A 15,091-nucleotide genomic window follows, 5' to 3' on the forward strand; every position below is an offset into this window, starting at 1 on the left:
CACCTTTATAGAGGTTTGTTATATCTCTGAGGAATTTGTGCGCTCCACCGTCCTCGCGATTTGCGTCCATGCGCACCTAATTTACATTTCATGTCATTTTTGATGAGTATGTACAGCCAAAATAACCCATGCATGGAGTACTCCTAGTCATTCATGAGTTCTACACAATGCACAGCTAATATATATAGTTCCTAATGGACCCGTGCTAACGCTACAATGACATTTAAAATCAAGTAATAAAAAAAGGCATATCCTCTAACAATCAGGATCACAAGACACGTTAGGACAACCGAAAATTAACAATGACACGTTCTATAACAGTAACCATTCCATAATTCATCACAGATGCACAAGCAATTTACCTTGTAAAACTATTTTTTCACATCGTAAGTGCCCAGATCAAATTAATGTGGCACCAAATAAAAACTATTAAACATAGTTATGAGCCAATGGCACATGAATTAACAATGTTAAATACACGATTTCATCCATTGCATTTACATTCCTGTCACTATGTTTAAACCCAGGACTAAAAGAATAACTGAAGAGCATATTCAACCACGTGAATGATGGGTACAAATAACTCTCCTGTCACGAAACACATTATAATTTAAATTTTATAATACACCAGAATATGGTTGTGCAGCAAGGTATCTTCTATACTCTCATTATTGAATCTTGATTATTATCTATTGTACCATGCCAATATATAAGCACCAGGTTCCGTTGAAGAGCTAATTATTAGTAAGCGATACCTCCTTGGTTTCCTGCACTTCACCTATCTCAATTCTTATCACAGTACTTGGGAACATCAATCTCCAATTCAGTTTTATTGAAACTTGAAACACAAGAAGAAACTTGATCTGTTTTGACACAAATGAAGGAAATAAATAATTGACCATGAGTGGTGTTCATAATTGAAAATGCAAAAAAAAAATATAGAGTAGTATCTTAAAATCGAGGTTAAAAAAGGCACAATGAAACCAATATTGAAGTTATTGCTATGGGTGTAAAAAATAAGAACTGCAAATGTTATCACGGATAGGGATGCGGTATCTATTATATACATACATTTTCTGAAGTGTATAGGAACAGGTAAAATATAAGAACTGCAAATGTTATCACTGATAGGGATGTTGGATTAGAGGGAAACGATCCTGACCGTTCAATGAGAAATGAGGAGTGTACGACTGTGTTGGTAAACTATAGGGTTGAAGAATAGTGTAGATGATAATAACAACAATGCTTGATAATTTTCAACTCTCACATCACTAATATAGCAGATACATCCCAACCAAGATAGGCACACAGTGTTTGATCTAAAGCCAAATATTCAATCATGTCCATGAAAATCAATAATTTAGTGATGCAAATTCACATTCTGAGACACTATACTTCTGATTGGATTCTAAATTTTGGTTGTTTAATATTCACTATCTGTAATCCGATTTCATTTTGCAAGCTATCATTATGTCAGGCAATAACAGGCAGCCAAACTCGTGCTAGAAGGCTTGCGAATTCATAAGTATACAGTAAGCAATGTCACAACCTTTTCCCAGTTGATAAATTACAGAAACATGGTCCCACCTTAAAAAAAATCAGAAACACGGTTGTCCAAAGATACAAAATCCAGATAGTGCAATTCAGTTAGCATCCATTTATGAGATGCTAATATTCAACAGTTTACACACTGTTCATCGCAAAGATGATATACACAACTGAATGAAATAGACATAAGAGAACGTTTCCATGACTCACCTTGTTTGGTCGCGGAAAGCAGGACGATCTTGATGTAGAGCGACGGTACAATTTTGCTTAGGAATAATTTTATCACTGTTTCTACCTAACTGAAATGAAACCAAATCAGCGAGATCTTATAAAAACCAAAACACATCAGACCGCCTAAATGCAGTAAACACACTCAGACATGTAAAACCAGTAACTTCACAACTCAGATATATATCTCTGGAGAGTGTAACACTACACTGGCCAAGGTCACCTGTGACGGGCCCAAACCCTCATCTTTGACGGCTTCGCGCATGGTCAGTGATCAGTGGTCACTGGTGAGTCCAGTCACCTTTGACGGGTGGCCGGCCGTCACAGGTGACACCCACCTCTGACGGGCAAGTTACTAGAAGGCCGTCAGAGGTGTTGGTCTCCGCTAGCCTTGAGCGAGTTAGGACCCGTCACAGGTGACTCATCTCTGACGGCCCTTTAAATAAAGGCCGTCAGAGGTTGAGGTCTCCGTAGTTAGAAGCTGTCACAGGTGATCTACCTGTGACGGCCCCAAAAGTAAAGGCCCGTCACAGGTAGGTCACCTCTGACGGGCCTTTATTTACTAGTCCGTCACAGGTTATGTTACCTTTGACGGATTTTTTGTTCCGACCCGTCACTGATAAGTTAATTCCAGAAAAAAAATAAATGCTAAATATTGGCTAGCCTCAGGATTTGCTAGCCATGCCCTCTGAAAAATAGAAACATCACAAGATATATTCCAGTCACAGATCCATCACAGATACATCACCCCCCCAATATAACATCACAGATCCCCAACAACACATATATGCAGTTCAAATGCCACAATTTTGCACAGCAAATTCACACCCCTTGAAAGCCACAATTTCGGTCGTTGCTCATAGAACCGCATATATACTTACCAAATGGATTAAAGCCATAATGTCATCGACCTGCACAACCTGTCAATAAGGAAAAAAAAAGGAGAAAACAGATGAATAGTACAACATAAATCGTAGTTGATCAAATGTGATGACAATTTAGTAAAGTAACATAAATATTGCACATATGAAAGTAAATTACATTGAACTCTATAAAAACATAATTTTTTACATCGCCAGAAATTATAAAAACATCTTTTTTACATCACAATAAATTATCTAGCCAAGTTCATGAGTCTATTTGGCATGAAAACGTCCTTTCTTGTTCATTATTTCTGCAAGAATAAAGGCGCACAATTCGCCTCTGATAGCGGGGGGGTTGATGGGTGAGATCTTGAAGCCAGCTCTACCTTTCTGTTTAATAAATAAGAGGTTAATTAGCACGTTTTGAATAGCAATGTAGATATTGAAATGAGCTTATTCGCCATTAGCAACAACCTCAGGGTCGAAATCTTTCACCTCTCTTAGAAGTGTTGACATGTTGTGGCACACGTGGAAACCACATTGGTCTCCGATCTGTTGTGCGCATGCAAACTTGGTGTCATGATAAAGTTCATTCTTGCCCTCCTTGTGCCTACCACCCTTTTCCACATATGGGCCCCAAGCCATATTTAAGGCCTTGGTGATTTCACTGAAATCATAATCTTTGGACTTATTGGAGTTAAGGTAGGTAACCCTACTCCACTTAGGTACGATGACTAGGAGAATCCAATGTCGCCTGCGCAGTGGTTATGTAGCGTTAGTACTAAGAACCTTAACTTCAAAAACAATATACACGAAGGGTATTGTCCTCTTACTCTTGGTTGTGTGCGCACATGATGTACTCCTTGTCTTGATGGGCCCATAAACACCGGTTGACATAGTCAACCACCTCAGTGAAGCTCTGTCGTAAATTAACCTCATTCACCATGGATGGATCAAGGAACCCAACCTGATTACCATGGCGACGACTCTCGATCCAACACAACCTTAAAATATTTACGTATTAGAACTAATTTAATTAGGAGATATAGTCCAGTCATATCACAAGTATAGAAGGTATGCACTTACAAGGAGTAGCATTTTAGAAGACCAGTGTCCAACTTCCGGATCCTGAAAAGGTCGAAGAGGTCATCAAAGCCTATAGTTATATAGGCAGGCGACGATAGGAATGGCTGGTGGTCGTGATGTCCAACTATGGATGACTCCCTCATTTTCCGCTTGGCATTGCTTAGCTCCATGTATTGCTTATGTAGCTCTCGGCAAGCAATACCCATCACGGCTAACACATTGTCCTCCACCAATGGCATGCCTAGCTCAAATTGGGCTGGCGCCCTCACGACCTTCCCCGATTTGCTCACCGGCATCGACGTCGCAGCCTTGCCCCTTTTTGGCTCCGGCGCCAACTCCCCGACCTTCCCCTTGCCTCATTCACGCTTCTGGCCCTTGACAAGTGGTGGGGAGCTATCGGCCTTTCTTGTGGTCTTTATTGGAGCCAAGCTTTGAGCTATATCTGCCAAGTCCATATCAGCTCCACCGGGAGAATGAGGTACTGACAATGCCGGTCCACGGGGAGCCTCAATTGATAGCTTAGACTTGGGAGGTGTAAGCTCCGTCGGTCGACTTGGACGAGGAGTCATCTTCACAACTATGTCTTCTTTAGGCCATTGTATGAACGTCTTGCACGCATCGCCCAAAGTCATGATTTCATCATTTGGGGGCACGGGCAGCGGATAGCCTGACCAGGTGTCCTTTACTGTATCGATGGACACCTTGGCATACCCAGCTAGCAGGTCTGCGCCGTGGACCTTGTCTGTAACCGAGGGCTTGAAAGCCATGCCCTCAGCGACTTCAGGAGCGAAAGTTGGGTGGACTCTCGCTAGTAGGACACACTGTGCTGCGCCCTGCATAAGGTGAAAGTTTGAATTTAATATTGGAATGTGTAAATGTCTTTTATTAGATATGGATCGGATAACAACAATTACCTCGATGTGGTCCACTGCAGCTAGTGGTGCGATCGGGAGACCAGGGGCCGGCACCTCTGTGGATGCACAACTACTCCTATGCTGTGACGGACTCGCGTCATGTTGTACACGAGGAGTTGGTTGCACAGCAGGTGTTGTGACTCGGGGTATATTCATGTCGGCGAGCACCTTGTTAACCCTTTCTTCCACCCTTGTATTCATGCTAGCTTCTAGTTCTTGAATGACCTCAACCTTAAGTTCGGCCTTCAAACGAGCGTCCCTCTCTTCCTTGGAGACTTTCCGTTTCCTGTATTGGGAGCTGTACTGAGGGAGTCCATGCTTCCAGGGCACATCGCTACCAATTCCCCGAGTTCGGCCAGGATGTTCTTTGGTTCCGAGCGCCTTTGTGAGGATGTCATCTTCGCGCCTCTTCGGCGCGGACTCAACCTCGCTTTGTGAAGCTTGTTCAGCAACCAAGCCCAACTAGAAAAGAAGATAGTCGTTTATACGAACTTGTACTTTATACGAACGGAAATTAGTTAGGTTAAGTAGTGAACTCACCAGTTCCTGATAGACGACGGCATCACTTTTGTTCTCAAATGTGACAGAGCCGTCCGGGTTGACCTTACCCCTTGCCCGCGCCCAGTTGCGAGCTCTTTGTTCAGGGATGTCTGAAAATGGGGCAGGGACATTCGCTGCTGCAGCGGCTGCATCTTCTTGGGCCCATATTGCCTCCTTGCCGATGTACCCTGCGGTGCCCAGCCGATGCGGGTGCTCATTCCGCTGTTGCAGTACGCGATGTGCCTCGCTGGATTCCCTAAACTCTTGGGTGGTCTTGAGAGAGCAGAATTCCTCCCACACCGCTTCGGTTATTTGAGGGTATTCATCGAACGGCGTATGATTGCCGGGCGGGTTGACATACTCGGTGAAGAGCTTCGACTTCCAATTCTTCCAAGCTTTGCCCATCTTTTGGAATGCCTTCCGCTTGAGCCTATCCTTTGCTTCGGCTGGAAATGTGAACCATTTCTCCATTGCCGTCCAAGCTCGCTCTTTCTCGGCTTCTGTGACCTTCCCGATATCTTTATGGAGGATCCCGAAGTTCTCACGTGCCGCTATCCCGCAGCAGTTAGACCATCTTCCAATGACAGTCCTGGGCGCCGTGGGCCTACCACTAGCGTCAACCTCTCTTATAACTTGCACTGTGGTCGGCCATATATTTTGTGACCGCGGATTTCTACTAGACCTACTTGCACTTGTCTCGCCCGACATCGACGTATGTTGTTCCTGCGGCAATTCTGCAGCACAAACAGAAGGCAATATTTGCTAAGGGGTGCTAGCTAAAATTTATGTGGTCATGTGGTGAAAATTTATCCTATAAATTACCATGAATTTCGGGTTGTTGGACCGCCGTTGTCGCGGGATGACCTTCGGCAACTGCCTCTGTGGCTGGGTTTGCTTCTTCCTGGATCCTCGCAGGTGTTGGGGAGGGCGGGTTTGCGCCGGGCGTTGACATGGTTTAACTTTCGCGAAAAAGATTATAAATTTCCTACCATTAGACTAAATAGCATTAGATCCAATGTAATACGGGGTATACTATGAAAGATATGGCCTCAGTTTTGCTGAGAAATATGCATCAATTACAATCATTTGCATGAAGGGATAAAAAGAGGAAATCATAACATCAAAAGAGCAAGTGCAGAAAATCTGTTCTTATGCATAAAGAAAGAACAAGTGTAGAGGTATATAGCCAATGAATCAATCATGCAAATTTTAAAAACAGCAGCAGCAAGGGTACAGAATTTGCATGATTGACATAAAACAGCAGCAGGAGGAGTATATATGCCACAGGGGTAGCAACAGCAGGGGCAAATTAACTAAAACAACATGTCTAGATATACTCCTCTTATCAATCCAGAAGAAAAGAGCAAGTGCAGAAAATCTGTTCTTATGCATAAAAAAAGAGCAAGTGCAGAAAATCTGTTCTTATGCATAAAAAAAGAACAAGTGTAGAGGTATATAACCAATGAATCAAGCAGAATAAATTTAAAAAACAGCAGCAGCAAGGGTACAGAATTTGCATGATTGACATAAAACAGCAGCAGGAGAAGTATAATAAGGAACACATTGGGCAGCAGCAGCAAGGGTATATAAATCATCAAAGAATGACAGAAAACAAGTGTATATAGTCTCCTCTTATCAATCCAGAAGAAAAGAGCAAGTGCAGAAAATCTGTTCTTATGCATAAAAAAAGAGAAAGTGCAGAAAATCTGTTCTTATGCATAAAAAAAGAACAAGTTTAGAGGTATATAACCAATGAATCAAGCAGAATAAATTTAAAAAACAGCAGCAGCAAGGGTACAGAATTTGCATGATTGACATAAAACAGCAGCAGGAGGAGTATAATAAGGAACACATTGGGCAGCAGCAGCAAGGGTATATAAATCATCAAAGAATGACAGAAAACAAGTGTATATAGTCTCCTCTTATCAATCCAGAAAAAAGAGCAAGTGCAGAAAATCTGTTCTTATGCATAAAAAAAGAACAAGTGTAGATAATTTGTTCTTATTGAGCAATTCATCACTGGCCATTTAACAAGGAACACATTGGGCAGCAGCAACAGGGGCAAAGATACTCCACAGGGGCAGCAACAATAGGGGTGTATTAACATAAAACATCACTGGCCATTTATCTAGTTAAAATCATGCAAAATTCAACCAATGCAGCAAAATTAATCCTAAAATCATCTAATACAAAAAGACTAATTCATCTAATACTGCATATATTTCATCCACAAATAGTCCAAATTCATCACCTCATATATTTCACATCTCAAATATGCATATATTTCATCAAAAAAAATGAGACAGTACTACTAACTTCATGTAAACAGCAATTCATCCATTCAATTCAATCAAGTGTATATAATAAAACAGCCCACAATCATTTATGTGGCAGCAGCAGCAAGGGTATATAAATCATGTATATAAACAACAATTCATGCAATTCACCTATTCATAGACAAAAAGGGTATATAAATCCACAAGTTTAGATAATCTGCAAAGTTCCTTAATCATCAAAGAATGACAGAAAACAAAATGCATGGAGAATTTTGGTGTCTAGGTCGGTTCCGTCCATGGACTACACTGACCAATCCACCAAAATTCCCCATGCATTTTGTATTCTGTGATGGTTTGATAACCTCGGAACAACATTAAATCTGCGGCCAATCAATCAATTCTTCCATTTGAACTAAATTTCAAACCCTAAACATAATAAAGTTCCTTAATTATCAACGAATGACAGAAAACAAAATGCATGAAAAACCCTAAACAAAAGTCATGCTTGTACACAGAAAACTGAAGATGTATAACTCTATCGGATTGGCAGATCACCTTAACTCATAGCTTATCAAAACATGCAACAATCTGAACGGAATGACAAAATTCATCGTTCATCCAAAGTTCATCATTCATCCAAAGTTCATCATTCATTCATCCATTCCATTGCATCATTTATTCATCCATCCACTGCACCATTCCATTCATGGGCATCAGAGAGAGAGGGGTACCTGGAGAGGAGACGACGAGCAGAGGAGGCGGCACACGGCGACGACGAGTCCCGGCAGGCGCACGGCGCACGGCTTCTCAGCACGGCGGCGCGGCGGCGGCTTCTTGGCACGGCGGCGCTGAGGAGGAGAAGAGGGGGTTAATCGGCGACCAATAGTAAACGAGGGGAGGCGGGGGGAGTGGGCTCACCGTGGAGGTCCCGGTCGAGAGGAGGAGGCGGCGGAGAGGAGATCCCGGTGGCGGCGACGACGGTCCTGGCGTGGCGACTGAGAGGAGGTCCCGGCGGCCGTCGAGAGAGTGAGTGAGGCGGCTGCGGTGGAGAGGTCGAGGCGGCGGTGGGGAGGGCGGCGTAGAGGGCGGAGATGGCGGTAGAGAGGGCGGCGGAGATGGCGGCGGAGAGGTCGATGGAGATGGACGGCGGCAGTCGAGAGAGTGAGTGAGGCGGCGGCGGTGGAGAGGGCGGCAGAGAGGTCGAGGCGGCGGTGGGGAGGGCGGCGTAGAGGGCGGCGGTAGAGATGGTGGCGGAGAGGTCGAGGTCGAGGCGGTGGAGAGGAGGGCGTATAGGGTGGCGGAGAGGGCGGCGGATTTGGCGGCGGCGAGGACGGCGGTGGAGAGGTCGAGAGAGGCGAGGCGGCGGTCGAGAGAGTGAGTGAGTGAGAGTGGGCGCCGGATCTGGATCGATCTAGAAGATGTCCAACCCTAGGTCAACCCTAGTCAAACTCACCTGTGACGGGCTCCAACTATGTGGCCGTCACAGGTGGCCTCACCTGTGACGGGCGCCAACCGTGGAGCCGTCACAGGTAAGACCACCTGTGACGGGCCCAACACTCTGGGCCGTCACAGGTGAGCTCACCTGTGACGGCCCTACAGATAGAGCCCGTCACAGGTGAGTTTGCCTAGAGCAATTTTATTTTATTTTATTTCACTTAGTTCTTTTATTTTCCTTAACATATTTTCACATACACTACATATTTTTTTATACTTAATTATTTTATTTCACTAACAGTAGTAATTGCACTTCATTATTATACTACTTTAATTATATTATTTCCAATGCTTATACTTGCTTAATTATTTTATTTCACTTCTAGTGGGTGTTTCACTTAACTATTTCATTTGACTATTTCATAAGCAATATACTATTGATCATTGCGAACATATTAGAGTCATACAGATAACAGACATGTAGACATAAACTACGTACATAAATTACAAAAATAATCCTTCCTCATGGTCGACACGTGCATATTGAACTCCATTCAGGACCCTGTGACAACCACTGAAGTGTTTCACTAGGCAAGTTCTGCAACCTGGCAATTCGGTTCTTCAGCCACTCGTTGAAAGAAGACATGTGCTTATTCCTGACCCAACTCTCTGATCGGCCTGGGTTATCTTGTCGGATAACTGCAAGGTGTTCGTCAACGTACGGCACCACCTCAGTCATATGCTGTAGTACCGTGAAATGAGCTTTATCGTACACCTTACGATCCAACCTAATAGTCTTTCTTCCAACAGTACCAACACCGTCAAGCCTCCCTTCGTGATGAGATCGTGGTAATCCAATTGAAGATGTTTCTGACATGTAGTCCACACAAAATTCGATGGCCTCTTCGGTGGTGTAACTCTCGATGATACTCCCCTCGGGGTGTGAACGGTTCCGTACCTTAGGAGGCAAAATATTCCTAATTGCAACGGGCAACAGCTGTGTGATAAGAACGTGGCAATCATGCGACTTCATTCCAACCAACTTAAGATCTTGCAGTGAAACGAGCCTACTGATTCTTGATGAGTAACCAGATGGAACCTTTATACCACTCAAACATGTTAGCAAATCAATCTTCTCTTCTTTCGAGAGAGTGTAGCAGGCTGGAGGAAGGTAAACCCTGCTGGATTCCGTGGTTATGGGATGTAGCTCCGACCAAACACCCATATCTTCCAGATCTCGTCGGGCGTTGAGACCATCCTTTGTAGTACCTGGGTTAAGTAGTAATCCCATTAAACTCTCGCATACATTCTTCTCGACATGCATCAAATCTATGCAGTGGCGAACTTCAAGATCCTTCCAGTATGGTAGTCTCCAGAATATTGACTTCTTTTTCCACATGCTCCTCTCTTTTGTCTTTTGTTTTTCCACATGCTCCTCTGTTTTTTCCTTCGATGTGCTCTTCTCTTTTCGCTTTCCAACTTTCCTCTTTTTTCCAAACTCGTTGGTTATTCCCATCACTAAGTTGTGCACCTCTGTCCCTGTTAGCTCTGTCGGGGGTCCGGCTGTATCTCTGTGTCCATTGAAATTCTTTCTCATATTCCTATACGGGTGATACCTTGGGAGAAATCTCCTGTGACCCATGTAGACCGTCTTGTGTGAATGCTTCAACCATTTGCTTCTTGTTTCCTCCATACACTCCGAACACGCCCATTTCCCTTTCACAGTTTGGCCAGAAAGGTTGCCAAGGGCCGGATAATCGTTGATGGTACAAAACAGCATCGCATGGAGGTTGAAATACTCTTGTGCATATGCGTCCCATGTTCGTGTGCCCTCATTCCATAGCCTTTCGAAGTCATCGATTATCGGTTCAAGGAACACATCGATATCGTTGCCAGGTTGTCTCGGTCCTTGAATGAGCATGGCAAGCATAATGTACTTTCTTTTGAAACACAACCAGGGAGGAAGGTTATAGTTAACAAGCAGAACTGGCCATGTACTGTGACGACTGCTCAAATCACCAAAAGGATTAATGCCGTCCGTACACATTGCGAAACGCATGTTTCTTGGGTCATTTGAGAATTCCTGGTAAATCCTATCGATTGTCCTCCACTGTACTGAATCTGCTGGGTGCCTCAGCATAGTATCGACTTTCCGTTCTTCGGCATGCCAGCGCACAAGCTTAGCTTGTTCCTTGTTCGCAAACATTCTCTTCATGCGCTCCGCAATTGGGAGATACCACACCACCTTTGCTGGGCCTCCCCTCTGACTTACTTCCTTCACCTTCACTCTTTGCTCGTTTGTATCTTGATGCCCCACAGATAGGGCAGACATCCAAGTCAGCGTATTCCTTGTAATACAAAATGCAGTCGTTCGGACATGCATGAATTCTTCTGACCTCCAGGCCCAACGGACATAATACTTGCTTCGCTTCATATGTCGTCTGAGGTAAATTGTTCCCCTCTGGCAACAGATCCTTTAACAGCTCAAGGAGTTCTGTAAAACTCTTGTCCGACCAGCCATTACTAGCCTTAAGCTTCATGAGTTCCAACACGCATGACAACTTGCTGTGCTTCGACTTGCATCCATCATACAACGGCATCTGGCAATCTTCCACCAACTTACTAAACTTCTCATAATCTCTGTCGTTGTCCTCTGCGTCTTCAATGTCATGCAACATTGTAGATAGACATTGAGTGTCCAAATCTATGGTCTCTCCACCTAAAGGAGAAGGTACGAACATGCCTTCTCGAGCTGCGGCGGTGTTCTCTACATCCTGATCCAACACTTCTTCAGCTGCGACATCAGGTGCCTCTTGCTCTCCATGCTTGGTCCAGCAGGTATATTTCTTCATGAATCCATTCATTATCAAATGAGCATGCACTTCATCCTTGTCTTCGATCATCTGTTCATTCTTACAGTCCCTACATGGGCACAACATGTGCATGCTCATCCTACTTTTTCTGTCATTATCCGCAAATGTGACAAATTCAGTGACCCCCTCTCTATACTCGGTAGACGAACGATGCGCATAGTACATCCATCTACGATCCATCTGAAATCAACAACATACGAAGAAAAATAAATGATGATCGATATGTTGAGAATGAATGGAGAATAATGTGTTTTTTACCTTGAATTTTAGCAAAAAATCGCCCCCCTTGCCCTCCCAACCGATTTGTGAACAGTACAATGGTCGGGATGGAAAGCAGTTGGCAGTTTGGGGGTATTTATAGACCCAACACACCTCAAACGGGTTAGATAAAAAAAGCCCGTCAAAGGTATTGCTCATACCTTTGACGGGCTTCTATTCAACGGCCCGTCACTGGTATCCTCTCACCTGTGACGGGCCAGAAATGAAAGCCGTCACAGGTGGCGGCCCATCACCTCTGACGGCTTCTAATGTATCGGCCCGTCACAGGTGAGGGGATACCAGTGACGGGTTGGAAGAAAAACTCGTCACTGGTATACCTCTGACGGGTTTTCCTTTCGGCCCGTCACAGGTGAGGGGATACCTGTGACGGGCCGCGGCCAGATGCCTCACCGGTGACGGCATCCCGTATAACCCGTCAAAGGTAATGGTCACTACTGACCAATTCGTTTGCCCGTCACAGGTATCCCGTCAGAGGTGTGAGGATCTGGCGTAGTGTAATATTCCTAGAGTGATGGCAGTGAAAAGTAATAGGAGATATTTACTGAATCCAATATCAAACATGTGTGTCAGTAACAGACGTATATTTGGTGCATATGTTCAAAAATAAATTGGATTTTCTCGGGAAAAGTGAACATTAGGGGTTAAAATTTACCTAGAAAGGATATATATAGAGAGGTACAGCACTAAAAACACCAGGATGGCTGTAGCCTACAAGAAGATAAATTAGACAGAGAATGAGAAAACAGAGAATGAAACAACAGTGAGCTAGCCTAGCCAGCGCTGATTCTTCTTAATTGATCTCACACTGCAACCTGAGAGAAGAATATGGCGATCTGGGGGGAGGGGGAACCTTGCAATTAACGAAGGAACGGGAAGGGGAGTGAGAGATGTTTACCTGGCTAGCGGCGTGGGGGCGAGGAGGCGCGAAGGGGATCAGACGACGACTTGATGGAAACCCAATGTACGAAATTCAATCAAATGCTGAAAAATTAAATGATAAATTATAAATCAGAGAAACCCAATGTAAGATGAAGCTTCATACTGAAATGTAATAAAAAGGGGTTGCCTTCATGGTAAGCAAAAGGTATATAACTGTATCTGACCAACCGGTAAGTCCTATCGCTAAACATAAACCAAATGTACCTTATCCTATCCTATCCAACAGCCACCCAAAATTCAATCCCCTAAAATATTCACCCATATATAGATGTGGGGAAGATGAGGCCACCGGCGTGAAGGATTGACTCACAGGCGGGCGAGGGTGCAAAGAAGAGCCTTCAAGTGATGCATAATGCATAATAATATGGTATATAATATATATATCCGTGACACGCAAAATAATTCACAATGGCGTTGATATCAATATTTATTACATATATTTACACTGTTTCTCATCGAGATTGATACTTCTTAATTGTAATTTGTGAGAATGTTGTACCATAGGATATTAAACATCTAGTATTTGCCCCCATTTAATATTTGCTTTGTCTAATCTGATAGCCAAAAAAAACTGCTAGGATCCCACATAATAACACATTTACTCCTCTTGATGCATGTGGCCAGATCCTTTATTGGTTTAAAATAACTTTCAGGAAAACAGAGGGAAATTATCATTGTTTTTTTCACCATCCATGTGTACTGACGTTGTGACTCAGAGCAAACCTCTTGCTATTGTGGGCTATGCATCACCACGCAATGCAGACTGAACTGGAGTTCTTTTTTTTTTCTGAGAAATTCATCGACACTTACGTACACTTAAAATTGTCGTACCATTTGCAAAGCAGAAATTTCAATGAGATACACACACCTGAAACACTGATCTGATGTTGAGGAGGCCGGAAGCTAGCAGCAATATTCTGAAGTTAAATTCAACTGCAATATAGGAACGTCAGCACATCTACTGTCAGAAAATTAGTTGATTCAACCTGTAATTGTTGTCATGCAGATTTAGTTTATTAGCATCTAATAAGTATCGGATGTGACTTGACAGAAAAGTGATTACATCGGATGCAAAAGCTGAAGAGCAATTTAACGTGTCATTAGTCATTACCTGTTATTACAGACAAATCATGAGTTTAGGGATCCCAACAGCGTTGTCCATTGCTGCAGGCCAAGGCGCGGAGATCAATAACCACCTGCACACATACAGTAGCATAGTTTAAAAGAATACGGATCGATTGCTAGATTCCACAGCCTCAGCCGCGCCGTTGGACCGAGAAAGGATCGGTGGCAGTGAGGAAGGCGTCGACGGCATCCTGGCGACGGGACGGCTTCGTGCGGCGGGGATCGGTGGTGGCAAGGAGCAGAACGGCGTGCGGCGATTGAGGGAGGGGGCGACGGCGGTGGGGTGGCGTGGCGGCGAGGCGCGAGAGTGAGGAAGGGTGGGGAAGAAGACGGCGGCGACGTATTGGCGAGGCGACGGCGTCGGCGTATTGGGGAGGCGACAGATGCGAGAAAGAGAGAGAGAGAGAGAGGATGGGAAGGGGGATGCGGCGCGGACGCGGGATTGGGGGAGTCGGGGAGATCACGCGTCGGGGGGATTACGTGTTTGACAGAGGTGGGAGGCGGGGATCGATCTAGACCGTTCAGTTTTCACAGGATGAATCTGAACCATTGAGTGATGAATGAAAGAATGAAAGGATGGGTGAAAGTATTTGTTGAATTATAGGGTAGAAGAAAAGTGAGTAGTGGTGGTGGTTTTGCCTCCCCACCACCGACTACCAAACTTTTATTTTAGAGAGAAAAAATTGAAAAACAAAATAGTGTGGAACCAAAGGATCTACATCTCAGTAATAAATATATGTACAACAATTAAGAGATGGTAAGAACATGTTAATAATAATTTTCTTTAATTAATTAAAATCCAATTGCAATGCACGGGTAATATATTCTCTTCCTCACGTTGTGCCCTACTGTCACTGCTACCGGAGCGAACATCGTCTACACTGACATGAATCAATATGCTGCTCGTGCGTATATTGGAGCATCGCTCGTCTACATCAACATAAAAGCAAGAATGATGTCGTCTGTGATGCTAGGGAATCGTTCGT

General features: G+C 44.0%; 2 protein-coding genes across 10 annotated transcripts; both read right to left on the reverse strand.

Annotated features, from left to right (window-relative positions):
• Positions 1–408: 408 nt before the first annotated feature.
• On the reverse strand, positions 409–14,535 carry LOC107279255 (uncharacterized). 7 transcript variants are annotated; one of them, XR_010737475.1, is made up of 7 exons: positions 14,092–14,535; positions 13,849–13,913; positions 12,937–13,022; positions 12,694–12,749; positions 2,658–2,696; positions 1,759–1,847; positions 409–863 (listed from the first exon to the last, which is right to left on the reverse strand). XR_010737475.1 is itself a non-coding variant. In XM_066305309.1 (5 exons), the coding sequence occupies exon 5, from the start codon at positions 11,321–11,323 to the stop codon at positions 9,413–9,415; it is 1,911 nt and encodes a 636-aa protein (XP_066161406.1). In that variant the 5' UTR covers positions 11,324–11,942; positions 12,694–12,749; positions 12,937–13,022; positions 13,849–13,913; positions 14,092–14,535; the 3' UTR covers positions 9,306–9,412. The 7 variants fall into 7 exon arrangements, 3 of the variants coding, with proteins under 3 accessions (XP_066161406.1, XP_066161407.1, XP_066161408.1); XR_010737477.1 differs by lacking the exon at positions 12,694–12,749; XR_001540979.3 differs by lacking the exon at positions 2,658–2,696.
• Positions 2,802–8,304, reverse strand: LOC136353931 (uncharacterized). Of its 3 annotated transcripts, none has more exons than XM_066305306.1 (7): positions 8,187–8,304; positions 6,002–6,164; positions 5,180–5,913; positions 3,726–5,101; positions 3,473–3,643; positions 3,114–3,393; positions 2,802–3,029 (listed from the first exon to the last, which is right to left on the reverse strand). In XM_066305306.1, exons 2-4 carry the CDS (start codon positions 6,129–6,131, stop codon positions 4,082–4,084), a joined length of 1,884 nt encoding a protein of 627 aa, XP_066161403.1. In that variant the 5' UTR covers positions 6,132–6,164; positions 8,187–8,304; the 3' UTR covers positions 2,802–3,029; positions 3,114–3,393; positions 3,473–3,643; positions 3,726–4,081. The 3 variants fall into 3 exon arrangements, with proteins under 3 accessions (XP_066161403.1, XP_066161405.1, XP_066161404.1); XM_066305308.1 differs by lacking the exon at positions 8,187–8,304 and having other exon boundaries at positions 3,135–3,393; positions 3,726–4,558; positions 4,640–5,101; positions 6,002–6,268; XM_066305307.1 differs by lacking the exon at positions 8,187–8,304 and having other exon boundaries at positions 3,726–4,558; positions 4,640–5,101; positions 6,002–6,268.
• Positions 14,536–15,091: the final 556 nt, after the last annotated feature.

The sequence above is a fragment of the Oryza sativa genome, chromosome 11, assembly GCF_034140825.1.
Source record: "Oryza sativa Japonica Group chromosome 11, ASM3414082v1".
Lineage (NCBI taxonomy): Eukaryota > Viridiplantae > Streptophyta > Magnoliopsida > Poales > Poaceae > Oryza > Oryza sativa.